This window comes from Ixodes scapularis, unplaced genomic scaffold (genome assembly GCF_016920785.2).
Source record: "Ixodes scapularis isolate PalLabHiFi unplaced genomic scaffold, ASM1692078v2 PGA_scaffold2__306_contigs__length_199485367, whole genome shotgun sequence".
Classification (NCBI taxonomy): domain Eukaryota; kingdom Metazoa; phylum Arthropoda; class Arachnida; order Ixodida; family Ixodidae; genus Ixodes; species Ixodes scapularis.
In genome coordinates this window covers 7,918,282-7,934,005 of record NW_024609857.1, presented here as the reverse complement: position 1 = coordinate 7,934,005, position 15,724 = coordinate 7,918,282, and the positions used below count along the sequence as shown (strand labels likewise).

General features: G+C 49.0%; 1 protein-coding gene across 9 annotated transcripts in view; it reads left to right on the top strand.

The window, feature by feature from the left end:
- The window catches only part of LOC8042168 (lysine-specific demethylase 5A), a 53,438-nt gene extending 42,880 nt beyond the window's left edge, over nt 1-10,558 (top strand). For 6 of the 9 annotated variants that reach the window (XM_029987275.4, XM_029987274.4, XM_029987271.4 and 3 more), the window contains exons 31-35: nt 35-152; nt 925-1,160; nt 2,042-2,170; nt 4,439-4,787; nt 8,379-10,558. In XM_029987275.4, coding sequence (XP_029843135.3) covers nt 35-152; nt 925-1,160; nt 2,042-2,170; nt 4,439-4,787; nt 8,379-8,719 — 1,173 coding nt within the window. In that variant the 3' untranslated portion in view covers nt 8,720-10,558. The remainder of the gene's footprint in view (nt 1-34; nt 153-924; nt 1,161-2,041; nt 2,171-4,438; nt 4,788-8,378) is intronic. The other 3 variants (XM_040499071.2, XM_040499072.2, XM_029987276.4) reach the window with 1 other exon arrangement.
- The last annotated feature ends 5,166 nt before the right edge of the window (nt 10,559-15,724 follow it).

Genomic DNA, 15,724 nt, shown 5'->3' with positions numbered 1-15,724 from the left:
CAGTTACTAAATAAAAGTATGCTTATGTTTGCAGTCTGGCGAGGGAGTCGACGAGAGCAAGCCTGTGCTTGAGGAGGAAAAGGGAAAGCCTCCCTGTGACAGCTACAATAGCATGGAGCATGCCTATTCCACAGCCTCCAAGAACACCACTGGTATGAGCAGATTGCATATTCATATCTTGGAAGCGACTCTAAAGATTACTAGCAACCACTTGCGCAAAGAATTTTTAGGCAATGTTTTCAATACGTGCACTTGAGTTCTGGTTAAATTTGTTGCACGTAACTCCATTTGAAAAAAAAAGTGTACTAGTAGCAAAAAACGAGCATGCACTCTTGCCCAGATCATTTGCATGAAGTCAGATGTGCTGTTTTATTGTGTATATGAAGCACAGCATAGTTTCTAGCTTAATTATGTATCCAGCAGAACACACAACTACGTGCAGTGACCCACGGTTTTCCCGTGCTTCGTTCGCAAGTACTATGCTAAGTTATTCCCCCTGAAATTGAGGCCATTTTACTACCACTAGTTGGGTGTGATTGCTCTTTCCTCCAACCTTGCTATTCTCTCTCTCTATTTTTTTGCACTGGGGCAGAAGAAATATTTCAGCCTTCCCCCTCCCAGTTTAGCTTGAACAAGCATTGTACGAGCATGCGCCTTGGTCCTATTTTTTCCGCTCGTCATTCATTCTTGGCTTGTAAATCTTTTGATAGTGTTACAAACGACAATTTCTCATAGATAGTATGTACATTTAATATCGCAAATAGCGCAAAACCTTTCCTCTAGCAAAACGGAATTCCAGGGTTAGCTGATGGCTTGTGCATGTGTGTTCTCGGGTCACGAATGATCCGAAGAGCTCGGCCCCGAGCGAATGCGAGCACGTGAAGGCCATCCAAATGTGCCCCAATCTGGTCTGTCTGGGTGCAGCGGCGAGCCCGTCCCCGCGCAAGCACGCCCGCAAGTCTCCGCTGGTGCCGCGCAAGGTGGAGTCACCCGTGCTGGAGCTGTCGCACCTGGCCAAGGCCCAGCTGGAGGCCCTGATGATGGAGGGGGACCTGCTCGAGGTGTCCCTGGACGAGACCCAGCACATCTGGCGCATCCTGCAGGCCACCAAGCCCCCCGGCGACCCTTTCTCTCCCTTCGAGGCCTTCCCGGAGTTCGAGGTGGGCCCCACCCCCTTTCTCTCGGTCCTGGTGTAAGAGGTACAATGTTCTGGACATGGCGATTGTTGCGACGCGATCGACGAGATGACTGACACATGCCCCCTATTGCGACGGAGTTGCCGCCAGCCAGACGGTGCACCTTTGCGCATGCATTTTCGGCTCTGTGCGTCCGCTGCGACTTCGACGGATGCTGGCTCGACGTGTTCTTGCCGTCGTTGAGACATGAAACTAAGGTAAATGACGAAGCTGCATCTAAACAACACGCGTGGCACTAGTGCCGAGGTCTACGTGATGCAACGTATCCGGAGAAGGACTTTAACAAGAGGCGTGGGGAAACCGGGCCCGCAACAGGCTACCGCTAGTCATATATAAAAAAAAATTGCGGTGGCTTAGCTCGGCTATGTTAGGATATACGTAGCGTGAGCTTACGCACACAAAATGAGAGGCGCTATCAAGCGGCTCCGGTGCAGCTTCAGACTTGGCTACTGCACAACGGAGGCGCACAGCTGGGCACGTGGCAGCGCCAGTGCATCTGTCGCGGCTATGACGTCACTCCTCTGGAATGCGCAGAATGGCGAGGCGCGCGCGATGGCGGCAGAGCGCGCTGCAGCGGCGGCTCCGGCGCGCCAGCTGTGCACCGTGTGACGTCACTGCCCCTCGCGCTTGCGCAGCACGGCTCTTTCAGTGTAGCTCACGCTACAAAGGTCCGGTGGCGCCGCTCGCAACCGAGGCAAAGAGACGACTTGTCTGGCAACTGCGACAAGCGGCGTCGCAAGGACGGTGACTTTCGCGTCCACCCGCCTTTTATTGGCATCATTGTGACGACCGACTGCCGGCTTGTGGTGCTTGATTTGTTCAATGCTTCTTTTTCTCGCTCCCAGGACTACGCGGAGTTTGCGAAGAAGCCCGAGAAGAGGATCAAGAAGCGCAAGGTCGAGCAGCCGGAGGGAGCCAGGGTGAGACCAGAGCACCGACCTCGTCCGGGGTCGACGTCTTTTCGTCGAATCCACGTACGCCAACATAGAGTTTTTGTTTGGGATTGCGCTAACAACGCTTGTCGATGCGACACTAATTTGCGGGCCTCCGCGCGCTTTTGGGTGCCTTCGACAAAAACGTTTTCCGTGGGTGTTGTTTTGGTAATGTCTGTTGGAAATATGTAGTGTGGCATTTGACCGAGCGTGGCAAATGCACCCCAAAAAAGGCGCAATCTTTTGGACTAGTCCGCTCCTTTGTAGCAACATTTGTACGCAAATACCTCGGTATTGTATAAGTAATGGACGCCCCTTAAAAAGAAGTAAAAATTTGTCGAAAATGTCAGCATTAAAGAGACTGCATAGCTCGTTTCTGCGTAGATTCTCTAACAAAATCATTTTTGTGGCGTTTGTCAGCTTGTGACTATACGGTCAAACAGGGATATTTTACAGCGAAGCTGTTTATGGCTAGGGTTTGGTGGATTTTTCGTGTGCAATGACTAAAAACTATGCTCGCACTGCCGGGCGTGCACCCTTCCCCGTATAAGATGCGAAGTAAAGAACCAAAATAAAGTGTTGACAAACGCACGTGCAAGGTGCCATTTGTATTAGGGTTTTGCTTTAGAACAGTTACTGCTGCACATGCCGGCGCCACACACGCACGCCTTCCTTGCATAAAAGATTCTAAGTAAATAACCAAACCAAAATGAAGCGTTGACGAACGCACGTGTAAGATGCCATTTGTGTTAGGCTTTTGCTCTAGAACATTTACTGCTGCAGACGCCGGCACGTGCGGTGCGTGGAACACCATTCCCTGCGTTCTCCTTGATGCTTGGGTAATTTAGCAATACGTCTGTTCAGTAGATTAGTTATCAATAGGCACCATTTTCAAGATAGTAAACTCTCAGGTAGACAATAAAGGTTTCTCAAAGATTTGCCGCTGTGCTACCCGCGTCGGCCATGTCTATGCTTGCACCGCCCTTTCTCCGTCGTTGCTCCCAAGCGCTTGCGTGTCCAGTTTCCTTTCCTTTCGCTCTCCCGGGGTGGCGGTGCGGTCGCGTTTGTCTCTTGTCTAGACTCCTTCAGCTCTTTGGGGTAGGTCTATGTCGTGTGCTAAACAGCTTTGTTAGTCATCCACCTCCACAGAGTGGAATGGCTCATGATTTTATGAAATAACCTATATCTGGGATTTGGCAAAAAATGCTCACGACATGTAGCGGTCATCCGGCGTGCAGCACGAGCTTACGTAATAGCCCTGCATCTCGACAGTGCAGGGAGAAGTGGCGTTCCACACTCCCCCCTTTCCACCGTTTAGCCGCGACGTTGATGTCGCCAAAGTTGCCCGCAACAAGTCGGAGCGCGCCCATTGTACGTGATGCGGCAGTGCCTAACCCATAGAGTGCAGAGCAGCGTGAAGTTTCCCGGAGAAGGCCCCCTAATGCCAAAATACGCCACCGTTTGTACGAGACTAAGGTTATATTTTCTGCCGAAATTCTAATGGGTCAATTTCTGGTCATTTTTGCGCTAACAATTTTAGATTTTGCAACTTTCTTTTTGGTATATCTGCGGCATTGCTTCTAGTTTGCTCGATAATTGTGGGCTAAGATTACAATTAAAAGTACACCAGCAGGAGTGTGCAACAAGCTTCAGTACGTCACATCCAGTATTTCGTTACTCCCAAGCTTGTTGTGTTTTTCTTTATGTGTGGCTTTTCTTTTCATGACCAGGGAGCGTTCCCTTTTCTAATAGAGCTTTCCGGAAAATAATACAAAGCACCTCATTAACCCCACGATGCATTGCGTGGCACACGGAATTGCGGGGCCGTTTAAGTGTACATCCTGGAGGTGTCTCGATTTTTCCTCTCCTAGCGCTGCAAGTTCAAACCACAAAGAAAATGAATCTAACACATCAGAAAGCCGATACAAACCCTGTTTCATTGTTGTCCCTCTTTCTTTACGTTCTGAAATTGCGAAATGCTAAACAAACATGAGCCTCTCCTTCTATTTACGGCTACCCCTTCACTCGCCGTACGTCGGATCACCATAGAGCGTTATAGACTAATTTCCGGAATGGTCTATTGGCTCTCTACGAGCCACAAAAGCAGGGGGCGCCACAAAACATTCAGAAGTTAATAGTGACAGTACTGACTGGTGGGCTAGTTGGTGCATAGTTCCTTTCAACAATAAGTGCTGCGAGACAGGGACAGAAAGTAATGGGCACAATACAGAGCGCTACTTTCAGCCGACTGTTTATTGAAGCAACATAAACTTGGGAAGTTATCAGCTCACCATTGTCGCTCCCCAACAGCCGCAGCCCCGGCCCAAGCCTAAGCTGCAAAAGAGGGCCTCGAAGGAGGAGGCCGGCAGTCCGTCGCCCGGCGCGGGATCAGCCTCGGGCCCTGAGACGGCGAAGCCCGCGGGCAAGAGGCCGGCCAAGGAGCCGGGCCGGCGGGAGCCCGAGCGCAAAGTGCGGCCCCCGAAGAAGGTGCGCCCCAAGGAGGAGGGAGGCGCCCAGACCGGAGCGGAGAGGGTGGTCAAGCGACGCAGGGTGGCGCCGTCCCACAGCGGCGGCGCCGAGACGCAGGAGCAGGACGACGCAGTCGGGGGCGCCGCGTCCGAGGACCTGTGCTCGGCGCCGGACTGCGTCAAGCCCCAAGGTACGTCCGACACTGCGTCTGCGGGCGTTGTGGTACGGCGCCTGGAACGCGTCTTTGTCTGGTATGTTCGCCGCGTCCGAAAAAGTGGTCCCTCGATCCCAGCAGTGTCGCAACAGCGGTGGTGGATGTGGCAGATGCCTGTCCTGCTGCAGGTCGCGCTCCAGTTTGACGGTCCATGGAAGCTTTGGCAGCCGGGAGTCTGGACACCGTGACGACGGCAACACTCAGAGTCTCTTGAGCTTTTTAGTGTGAAAGCATTAAGGGGAGGCACTCCCTTGGAGGGTCTACTTTTTAAGCATTTGTGCCAGGTCAATGAAATTTTTATGGTATGTTAAACGTCAAAACTTGGGAGGCTACACCAACTTTCAACCGAAAAGGTTTATTTTTTGACAAGTTGCAGCCTTATTCGTTGAAAAAAAATGTACATGTAACAGTGCCAAAGGAAAAAAACTATTGTTTCAAAATATGAATAAAAAGGCACAATTTCTTTGTTGGGATATAACGCTGAATGACTAAACTAATCGGTAGTAGGCTTGAAATAATTTTTAAGGCCATATTTCTCGTAAAAATGAACTTTCAATAATGGTATGAATTTTTAATTTTTTTCTTGTTTCACAAACGTCAACATTTCTGTGTGAAGAAATAACAATTTGCAAAAAGTAAGCCCATAGCCGAGTTCTCCAGTAAATTTTATGCCAAAAAAGCCATACATTAGACTTGGGGGCCAGGGCCGTACCCAGAAAAAAATTTCGGGGGGGGGGGGGGGGGGGGGGGTTTTCGGGAACAACGGCGACCATTTTGAAAGTGTCTATTGTCTTATTTTCGCCTATGAATCATGTGCATTGGTGGCATATAATGGAGAGTTACAGCAAACCGGAGAACCGGTCCCGGTTCGGTACCCGGTAGCCGACCGGCGCCACTGCGCGTGCGCAGAGGTAGAGATTAAAATCGGCTGGCTGCAAGTGCACCGACCAGGGCCGTACCCAGAAAACAATTTCGGGGGGGGGGTCAGAACCCCCTAACCCCCCCCCCTGGTTACGGCCCTGTTGGGGGCGCTTAACTCGTCAAACGATAGTTTTAGAGCTGTGAAAAAATGGTGAAAACATGAAGCTGAGAAAAACGGGGTTGAAAGTTCGAACACTGTCTTAGTTTAGATGGGGCTTGCCATTTCATCTAAAATGCTCCAGGGGCATATGTCACTCCTTCCTCTGCACGGTCCCTCTGTGCCTTGGCCAGAGCTTCCATCTTCCTTTTTTTTGTGGGACATCTTTGAGGACTCAAGCGCTTTCACTTGGGCCTTCGCAACCTTCATCTTGGTGGCCCTCTCTGCGTATGACGCTTGGTAGCTCCCTGGCTGTATGCCCATTTCCAACAGAGCTTCCCGATTCGCTAGGACGAGCCACGTGACGTGGCTCGTCGTAGCGAATCAGAGCTCTTGTTTCGCCAGCTTGACCAATAAGAGCGTGCACAGCTATGTTTTCTACGGGGTTTTACGGTCTGTGAGCACGATATCGCGAACAATGCTGCAAACAGGACGAAAGAGGGCGAGACGCTCATTCCAACAAGGGGGGCCTGTCCAAGCTAGTCCTAAGAAACGCGGAGGGAGCGCGCTTTGAAAATGGCACATTTTCGTAATCGGCCGCGTCGTTGGCGCGCACGTGCGGCCGCCAGCACTTCAAAAATAATTTATTTTGGAGTAAATACTTTACTTACAGGAATAAAATTTTTGGACAGCATTCTTTATAAGTTGTAAAAGCTGGTCAGCCTATTTTCCAAAAATGTGACTTTTTCGAAAAAATCACGATTCCTAGGCCGTGCCTCCCCTTAACTATCCCCTGGAGCGGAGCCGGCGGCATCTTTAACCACAAAAAAACGTGAAAGAAGTGCCCATTCTCCCATTGGCTGAGCAAAACAGCTCCTAGATAGCCAGCCATTGGCGGCCGCTTCACGAGAGCACGCTCTTGGTCGCCGCTCTTGTGGCAGGCATTGCCGGAGGGGGCAGGAGGGGTGGGGAGGGGAGGAGGGGGGGGGGGGCTGCAGCAGCTTCTGCTCCTCTCGGTGCCAGGAACATGGCGGTGCCTGAGGCATCTATATCGTCAGCGGCTGCAACTTCGGCAGTAGCGAAACGTGGCCGTCCATGCCAGTACGCCGCAGACAAACTAAGGCAGAGGAAGAACGACATTTATGCTTTCGCATTTGTCCTCGGAGTTTTCACTGTGCCTCGCGCATTACTGTACTTGGCGACAACTTTTCTTGGCAATGCAGTGGAAGGTACGTCCCCCGTCCCCTCTCCTATTTCTAGTGTATGCAGGCTTTCCTCCTCCCCCATTTCCGGGGAGAGGAGGAGAGCCTGCGTACACTCAGAATGGGAGAGGGGACGGGGGACGTACCTTCCACTGCATTGCCAAGAAAAGTTGTCGCCGAGTATAGTTTTTTTTTTTTTAGAACTTGTACGCTTCATGCCTACACTCTGTCTTTTGTTAGGTCATTTGTTGTCACTTCGGTACCACTTTGGATGTATGGTCGAACGCTAAACACAACAGTCTGAGACGCATTCCAGGCGCCATAGTTCGGGCTTTGGAGGGACTGTGGAACTGTTTTCACTTTCGCTAACCGATGCTCGTGAAAGGCGCCTTGTGAGGCATGGAACGAGAATTGGGCTTTGCAAAAAGGACGTTTACGACGCTCACATTTTTCAAAAAGTGTTGGCATTTATTGCTTTGGTGCACCCAGCCGCCTTTTGTTTGGACGGTTGTGGTTTGTATGAGACCGGTTTCGTGAGGCCGTGGTGCAGGTCCCGTCGTGCTCTTCCGCTCCGTTCGATCGCCCGTTACGTCCACTTGCCCTCTTACTAGACGAAAAGAGTTCTTGCACACTTCCAATGTTGCGCCACAGGATTGGTAGAGGAGGGGATCGAAAGGCCGTGGCGCGACGTACGCGACAACGTAAAACCGAGGCGTAGCGACGACACCATTTGCGCGAAACCTCCGATACCCGGGAGGAAAGATTGGATCTTTGAATGCAAAAGTATGCGGACCGTCGCGAGGTTGGAATTTTCATCCTTCGCCGAGTCGTAACCCCCGCGCCAATACAGTGACCCAAAGAGCGCTCCTATAGCTACCAGAGAGGAAGAAGGAGCTCCCCTCTTACCAGGGCCCTCTTTTGCATCTCCAAGATTTGCCCAGACATCGCTATTTTGCTCCCAGATGATTATAGAAGATTAACACAAAAGCAGCTTTCCCCTCTCTCTTTCATGGTAGCCAAAAGTATTCAATGGGACATCAGTGCAGGCCATGTATTGCTAAGGCATTACGTCGATAATCAACGTAGCAACAGCGGCAATTTCAGCATCATTTTTTTATTCTCCGATCGGCAGTTTTCAGGAGTAAAAAAAAAAGACGGAATCTCGATCTGCAAATTGGGCTTTGGGTAGCTGGGCTCTCGTATGTCACATACAAATAAAAACCTTAACGAGCATAAATACCCTGTGTTTATGGTGTGGGTTTTAATAAAGAAAAGTGGTTTGCACCAGCTCTGTCTCAGCCTGCGGGGGAGGCTGCGGAAAGTGAAACGTGCCACCTCCTCTTCTAGGTGAAGCCGTCAACTGGGTGCAGTGTGACGGTGGCTGCGAGCAGTGGTTCCACCTGCTGTGTGTCGGGCTGAGCATGAACGAGGTGAAGGACAGTGAGGACTACTACTGCCCCCAGTGCATCCCGGCCAAGGGCAAGGCCTCGGACACCGAGGAGGACGGCACTGCGCTTCAAGACGTCTTCAAGGTCAAACAGGAGGGGGAGGAAGAGCACCAGGACGAGGAGGTGCCACAGTGCGAGGAAGTGGACGACGCGGTCGGCCACGAAGTTGCGGAGTGCCCGGCGGAGACGGCGGTTGTCCTCGAAGAAAGCTGCTGCCAGCTGGTCGAAGCCGCCGTCTGACTTTACTTTTAGGCCACCACCCACGGTTTTCGTTTGTTTCCTGAGAGAGGAGGAGGCCAGAGACTCGGAAGAACGAAGGAGGGAAGGAAAGTGTTTTGGTTTTTGTAGGATCATCGTCTCCGTCGTCGGAGCTTTGGCTCGAACCGTGGAAAAAGTGTGTCGTTTTCTTCGAGCCGAGGGAACGACGGCCTGCGTTGGATGGCTTGTGCAGTTTTTTTATGGTATTTTTGTATATCATTTTGTCCCCCTTCTTATCAAAGAATCATTTCTTTTTTTTTTTTTTTTCTGGAACTGCGAGGGACTGGCGGTGATGGTGTCGTGCGTCGCGTTTCCTTACAATGCTGTCTCGTCTGCATGTGTGCGTGTACTCTTCTCTTGTGACTCGTTTGAAGGCTCTTTCCTCCTGTACTGTTTTTCGGTGTGTCCTTTCTCCGTGCACGCATGCACGAGGCCCTTGCGGCTGCAGCCTTTAGGCCCGGCCGGGACGCCTCCTCGCTATGACAACTGTGCCCTTTCCCACCTTGGGCATCGACGCGGGGAGAAAAGCTGCCCTCGGTGTCTAAGTGCGTAGCCGGGAGATGGTCGTGTATATATTATATATACATAAAGATACTATACGAAAAGCCTAAAAAAACTATGAGGGTCGAGTTTGACTCGTTTCATGTGTTCCCCGTCCCTTTCCGTCGACGTGAATTTCCGGTTCGAAGGAATCCTTGCAGTTCTGGTAAAGTAGTCCGAGACCTCACTCCCTCTCATCTCACTGTATTCTATTTAAGCCATTGGGTTCTCGAGTCGTAACATTGCATTGGCTCCGCTAGGCTGTCCACCCACGCCGTGCTTGTCCCGTTCCTAGTCTCGGAAACGGGCCCTTTCGTTGCTGTTCACTGCTGAGAATGAAACGCACCCGGCACGAGGGTAGAAGGCTGGTATTGGGGAGTCTTCATTAGTTGTGTGGTGGAATGCTCGTCTGTGTGCCACCCCCCCCCTTCCCCCTCCCCCCCCCCTCCCTCTCTCTCTCCCTCCCTCCCCAAAGAGTTTCTCTTGAGAGGAAAGAACAAAGATAACATTGACCTCTGAATGAAGGCGAAAAGGTGCACACACTGTTCTGTGTCTCATCCGTCTCTGTGCTTTGCAAATTTGTGCTTCCTGTCGCCGACGTACCATTCACATTTTCATTACATACAATCACTGTCTGCAACTTCAGTTAAACAGGTCAAAGCTTTGTCCACGCGCAACTGTGTAGCGCATTTCGGGTACGGGCAGGCGTAGCGGGTGGTTACCACCCCATATTTATTTACATTGTAAGACTTTTTTTTTTCTTCTTCCTGTGGCTGTGAAAAGAGTATGAACAATGTGCTGTTTTTTTCTTGTGCTTCCTCTTTTGTGCAATTATTTTTTTTAATTGTTATTTTCCAGGTTTAGAGAGGTATTTACTCGTCTTTCTCACCCATTCTCTGAGGCAGTGTGTGGCTCTTGGATTATAGATAGTGATTAGTATTGTTGCACATTATTTTGCACCCCCACCTTTCTTGGAGAGTGATAATTTAGTAGAAGCACGTGCATTTAGAATGTACCCCCCTCCCCATCCAAGGAGATTCATTCTGCCAAGCGTGCAGAAACACTTGAGCAGCCAGATTCTGTGTTCCCGATGTTTATTTAACAGGCACGCTACGACATATAGACGAGATGATACTTCTGTCCAAAAACATTCGATAAAATTGATATTGCTTGTAAATACATGGAAATTGAACGTGAGTGTGGGCTGTCTTGACTTGTTTCCCTGTAGATTCTATTGCCCAGGCAATTGTAACAGTTGAGAATACATCTGGTCGATGAATACTTTTTCGTAACATTATTTCTGTGTCCGAGGCATACTCTAGTATTCTATGCAGACACTTTGTCCTAAATTTTAAACTCCTATTTTTTGTCTTAAATTTTAAACTACTAGTTTCTGTCCTAAATTTTTAACTACTAGAGTACTAAGTGACTACAATCATTATTATGAAATGGTCTGCAGAAAAGAAAGTGTGTATATAAGAGTTTTTTTTTTTTCCCCAGATGCTATAAAGTTGATTACAACACACTTGGAGGTGGCAAACTAGATTTTGAGATCTAGAAGTATGCGCACTTGTCTTTAAAACAGTCATTTGCTCGAAAGGACAGGTGTGCTGCGAAGTATAGTAATCCTCTTGTACACACACGCAAGTTTTTGCTCCTGCCAGATGGGCTCGCACGATGAAGCATGTTCCAAGCTTATCCTAAACTCTTCCAGAGTCCTTGAATATGCTACTGGTCACGAAGCTTCTCCGTAACGCTACGTTGGAACTTGGTGCGTAACCATGTGCGGCGCCGGCGTCGACAAGGCTAGGAACCGCCAGTCTAACCAGCACTGCTGGGAGTCGGGTAACCAGGAGGTGTTGGAATCTCAAACCCCCTCTGAATGAGCCACCAATAAATCGCAAAAACTAGTCATTGCACCGACAGCGCTTCTCATTAATGCAAGCGTCTTTGTCTTTCTGTATTCTCATTAAACTGCTCAATCTAGCATATTTGCAACCGCCAAAAATATTGTCCAATTTTTATTTTCTCAAAATTATTTTTTATAAACCCCTCATTGTCAAAATTTAGTGTCGCGACTGGTGCCGTCTAGTTAGAGGCACTGCAAACCCATACGCTCAATTAACTGGCTCTTTTTTTGCTTGCAAAGACATTATTTGAAAGCAAACGAAAGAAGCTTACTTTTAAGTTGTCTCATTAGAGATTAATGAAGAATAACCAGTGTTGCTGCATACAGTGATTAATTACAGGCATAACAAAATGTCGGTGTGCAAGAAATTATTCTTCTAAAACTACTTGTAGTCACGAGTTTGGGGCGACTCACGAGTGGCCAAACGAAAATGCCCCCTTTAGGACAGTAGTGCACCTAGCGGCACTTTTTGGCCCTGTACCAAGCTTTGGCAGAAGTTTCGTGACCAATAGTGTTTTGAAGGAGTCGAACCCTGCTGAAGCAAGAAAACTGCTTTGTTTTCACTTTGTATCTACTATACATCAGAATTTCTTGTCCAGTGTCATTTAAGTGGACCCCTGCTAACAATGCAGTGTTTGGAAAGAACTTGGCAGTACAGCACCATTGTCCAAATATCCACAGGATTGTTTTACAAGTACTGCGATTATAAAAATTCTGAGTGCAAAACATGCTCATATATAGACATGTTTATACTAGATCAGTTTTAGCATGTCACTCCAGTGGCGTAGCCATGGAAGTGACATGCTCCCCCCCCCTCCTAAAAAGATTCCTGGCTACGCCACTGGCGCACTCAGTGCTGGTGGGTCTCTAAACCGTAAATTTGCTGTTCAAATGCAATTACTTGATGTAGCATAGGTACTTTCTTGAAAATATGCCTTATTGGTGCATCTGGTAGGGCTGCAGGTAACCAGAGGTTCAAAGGTAGCAATGTTTGCAAGGTGTCGTCATACTGCACTCTTGAGTGCGGGCATGTCAACACTTCCATTGCATGGGTACGCAAGGCCCTCGTAAAGTGCGAAGCTTGTTTGGTCCTGTAGCTTGAGACTGGGTAAATTGGATTAGGACTCTGTCTGTAGTTGAATCAAGACTATTGTTGTATCCAGTGGTGTAGCAAGGCCATCCGGCACCTGGAACCCTTGTGTCTTGCGTATTGCCCCCCCCCCCCCCCCCCCCCCCCCCCCCCCCCCGTTTCACTCCTCGAGGTTGCAACCAACAGGTAGAGGAGTAGAGGAGGGGGGTACTGCCAGAGGAGGCACCCCCTACGTGACTAGGACGCCTGGTACCCAGGGCCTAGGCCCCCCGACCGCCGCCCCCCCCCCCCCCCGCACTTGCTATGCCACTGGTTGTATCATAGTGCTTTGTGTGAATAGTTATGAAGCAAAAAACACCATTTTTAACGCTTTTGAAAAGTTAGTCATAGTGGCATATGTGGTTTGACTGAAACATTGTACAGTCTTTGAACTGTACATGTCCAACTGCCTGCTATGTCATCAGGTAGGATAAACTGCTTGGACATCTGGCTGATGCCACAAAATATTCACCATTCTAAGTCATCAGGACCACACCTTGCAAAAGTTTCATTTTGTGGTCTCGGGCAGTCTTTGTGGAGAAGCTGAAACTCCGGCTTGCCACCAGAGGACAGCAAAAGCCATTCTCCCTTAGAGTTCCTGTACAGGCTCCCTACGGGAGCCAAAGTTGCGGGCTTTCCTCCGTCTGGCGTACCCAAATTCGCCAACCAATGTTGCCCGCTGACCATAGTTGCCAGTCTACCGCTACTGCGGCGGGTGTATGAAGGAAAGGGAGAAGATTTCAACGAAGAGAGGGGAAGGAGGCGGAGGAGGAAATGTAAATAGAGGGACGGAGGAAAGCCAAGTTGCGAGTCTGTTTTCCACGTGCCGCAGCGCCGCTATTCGCCGAAATCTGATCTCGTGAGGATCCGGATCAAATGCTGTGCAGGAAAGTAGACGTTGCATGCGCCCCGACAGTACGTTCCCCTGCTTTTGAGTGCGCTGCCGCTATTCGCCGAATTTAGTCGCGCGAGGAGCAGGATCAACATGCTATGCAGGAAAGACGGCGCTATGGGGATGAACGTGCAACTCTGGCTCCCATAGGGATCCTATACAGGAACTCTATTCTCTCCTAAAGCCCCTCTATCCTGGGAAAAGTGGTGCCATTTGTAGTTGTGGAAATGCTCGAAACACATGCTGTGCACCACTTCTGGGAAGAACATGGCGCCTAGCTCAGTGCTCTGCTGTGCCGCCATGATCTTCCCAAGGGCTGCACGTGCCTCTTGCACCAACGCACCTTGCGCTACTTTTTAAAACATGAAGAGACTTTATTCTCTACATGCCCAGTGAAGATAAATCCAGGGTCTACAGTACTAGAATTGACAAAGCTGGCTTGATTGCCACCATCTACAAAAAACTTGTTACTTACCCATATATTCTTCTTATTGGTTCTACTTCTTTGGAACAATACCAGGCTAAGCACCACCATCTTAAAAAGCAGTTCCCACCACTACCATATTGAAAGCATGCAGAGGAATGAACCATACTTGATCAAATGAAACTGCCGAAAGACAAAACCTTTGGCAGCATATTTTCGAACATTTCCTCTTTGGAGACCGTGCAATACAGGGGTTTCAAACACTCTGCCTGAGACTTGCTGGGACGTGGCCTGCAAGCAACCAGCTACGAGTCCCCGTTCATGTCTTGAGCGCTAGAAATAATGTGCGCCATAGTGGTCTCTTCTCGCCATTCATTTTTGCTCGAAATGTAGCTCTGCTCTTTTGACGCATTCACATAGTTTATTCTTATCTGCGTTTATTTACCCTTTGTTTCGCTCTATCTTTTGCTTCCCAGTTCTTTGTAATGTACAACAATTCCGCAAACTCTCGATCAGCAGGAGCAATTGCCTAAGATAAAAGCTACCAGCTCGGTATTCTCGGCGAGAATACCGAGCTGGAAAAATATTGACATTAAAAGACAAGTATTTGTTCAGAGTGTTGTCATAAAAATCGCCAGAAAAGCAAAGAACTGTCAAATTAACTGTTTGTTTTCGAGATGCACGTTGAGCTTGGTTAATCTGAGTGAATTGAGCAACGGGAACGACAATGTTTCTTGCTCTCTTGTTCTATTAAAAATGACAACATGTTGGCGGCGCGGTGTCATTTTAATTGTTATTGCATCAGGTCAGGGCCCAAAGTAGTCATATAGACAAATAAAATCTCAAGATGTCACTACAAGGTCACAAAAAGCATAGCATAAGCAGTCTCCTCTCTAAAAACCTTAGACTACCCCCCCCCCCCCCCCCCCCCCCCCCTCGGCCTCTTACGTTGGCCCTGGACCTTTCCGATGTGGGCGATCTGGCCCCCATACTTAAATAAGTTTGAGACCCTGATGTAATATGATGATAGTGTCCCGTCATACATCCAATAGTGAATGCATATACTATTGATAACTTTCACGGCCTATATTTAGAAACTGACAACACGGCATGTATGCACATGTTTGTCGCGGTAAAGCGTACACCAGCCACGTGCACGAGAGCTCGGAATGACACCGGCCATGTTGAACATGTGGGTAATTGGCATGGAACAAGTCTACAGATGGGCCTAGCTCTGCAGTGCATCAAGAAAGCCATACTGTATTTTTGGGCGACAATGGTGCAAACAAGAATCTTTTCTAAGAACTTTATCCTCCACAAAAAAATTAATGTGGTTGTCACCGTGGTATATCAAAAGAATTTCCTTCCACAGATGACGAGCCGCTAATGTAAAAATTGGGCATAGATAAGGGCAAATTGAACAGAGCCGTCATTATAGCCTCCACCCTGCTTATACACCTGTTTGCAGTGGAGGATACAGGGACAACGCAGCATGTTCTGAACAGAACCACACCACCTAGGTAAAAATGGAAGATTGAACATATGAAGGTTACTTCCAAAAACTTGGCACTGCCATTTTTTTTTTCTGTAGCTTTAGGGTTACTTGAAAGGCCTCTTTTCTGACTTTTGCTGTTTAGTATGAATGCTCAGTGTAAGCAATAAGCAGAAGGTCCACTTGTTTTTCTCTACGACTTGGTGTTGCAGAAAAAAAAAAATTCGACACCTAAGCACTTGCGAGTTGTGAATGTGAAAGCATGAATGTCGTTCTTCCGCTCAATTAGTTTGTCTGTGGTGTACTCGTGTGGACGGCCACGTTTCGCTACTGCTAAGGTTGCGGCCGCCGACGAAATAGATGCCTCAGGCGCCATCGTGCTCCTTGGCGACGAAAAGCAGCCGCAGCTGCCACCCCCCCCTTCCGGCAACGTCCAACATGAGAGCTGTGGCCGAGCACGCTCCTTCCTGGCATGCGGGCCGGAGCGCCAGGGCACTACGATTGTGCCAACTGCATTTGTAAGCAGGTTTTGCTGTTTAGAATTCAACAGTAACAAAAACGTGTAAAGTTAAATACAGAATGCATTCCATGGTTCTGAGCC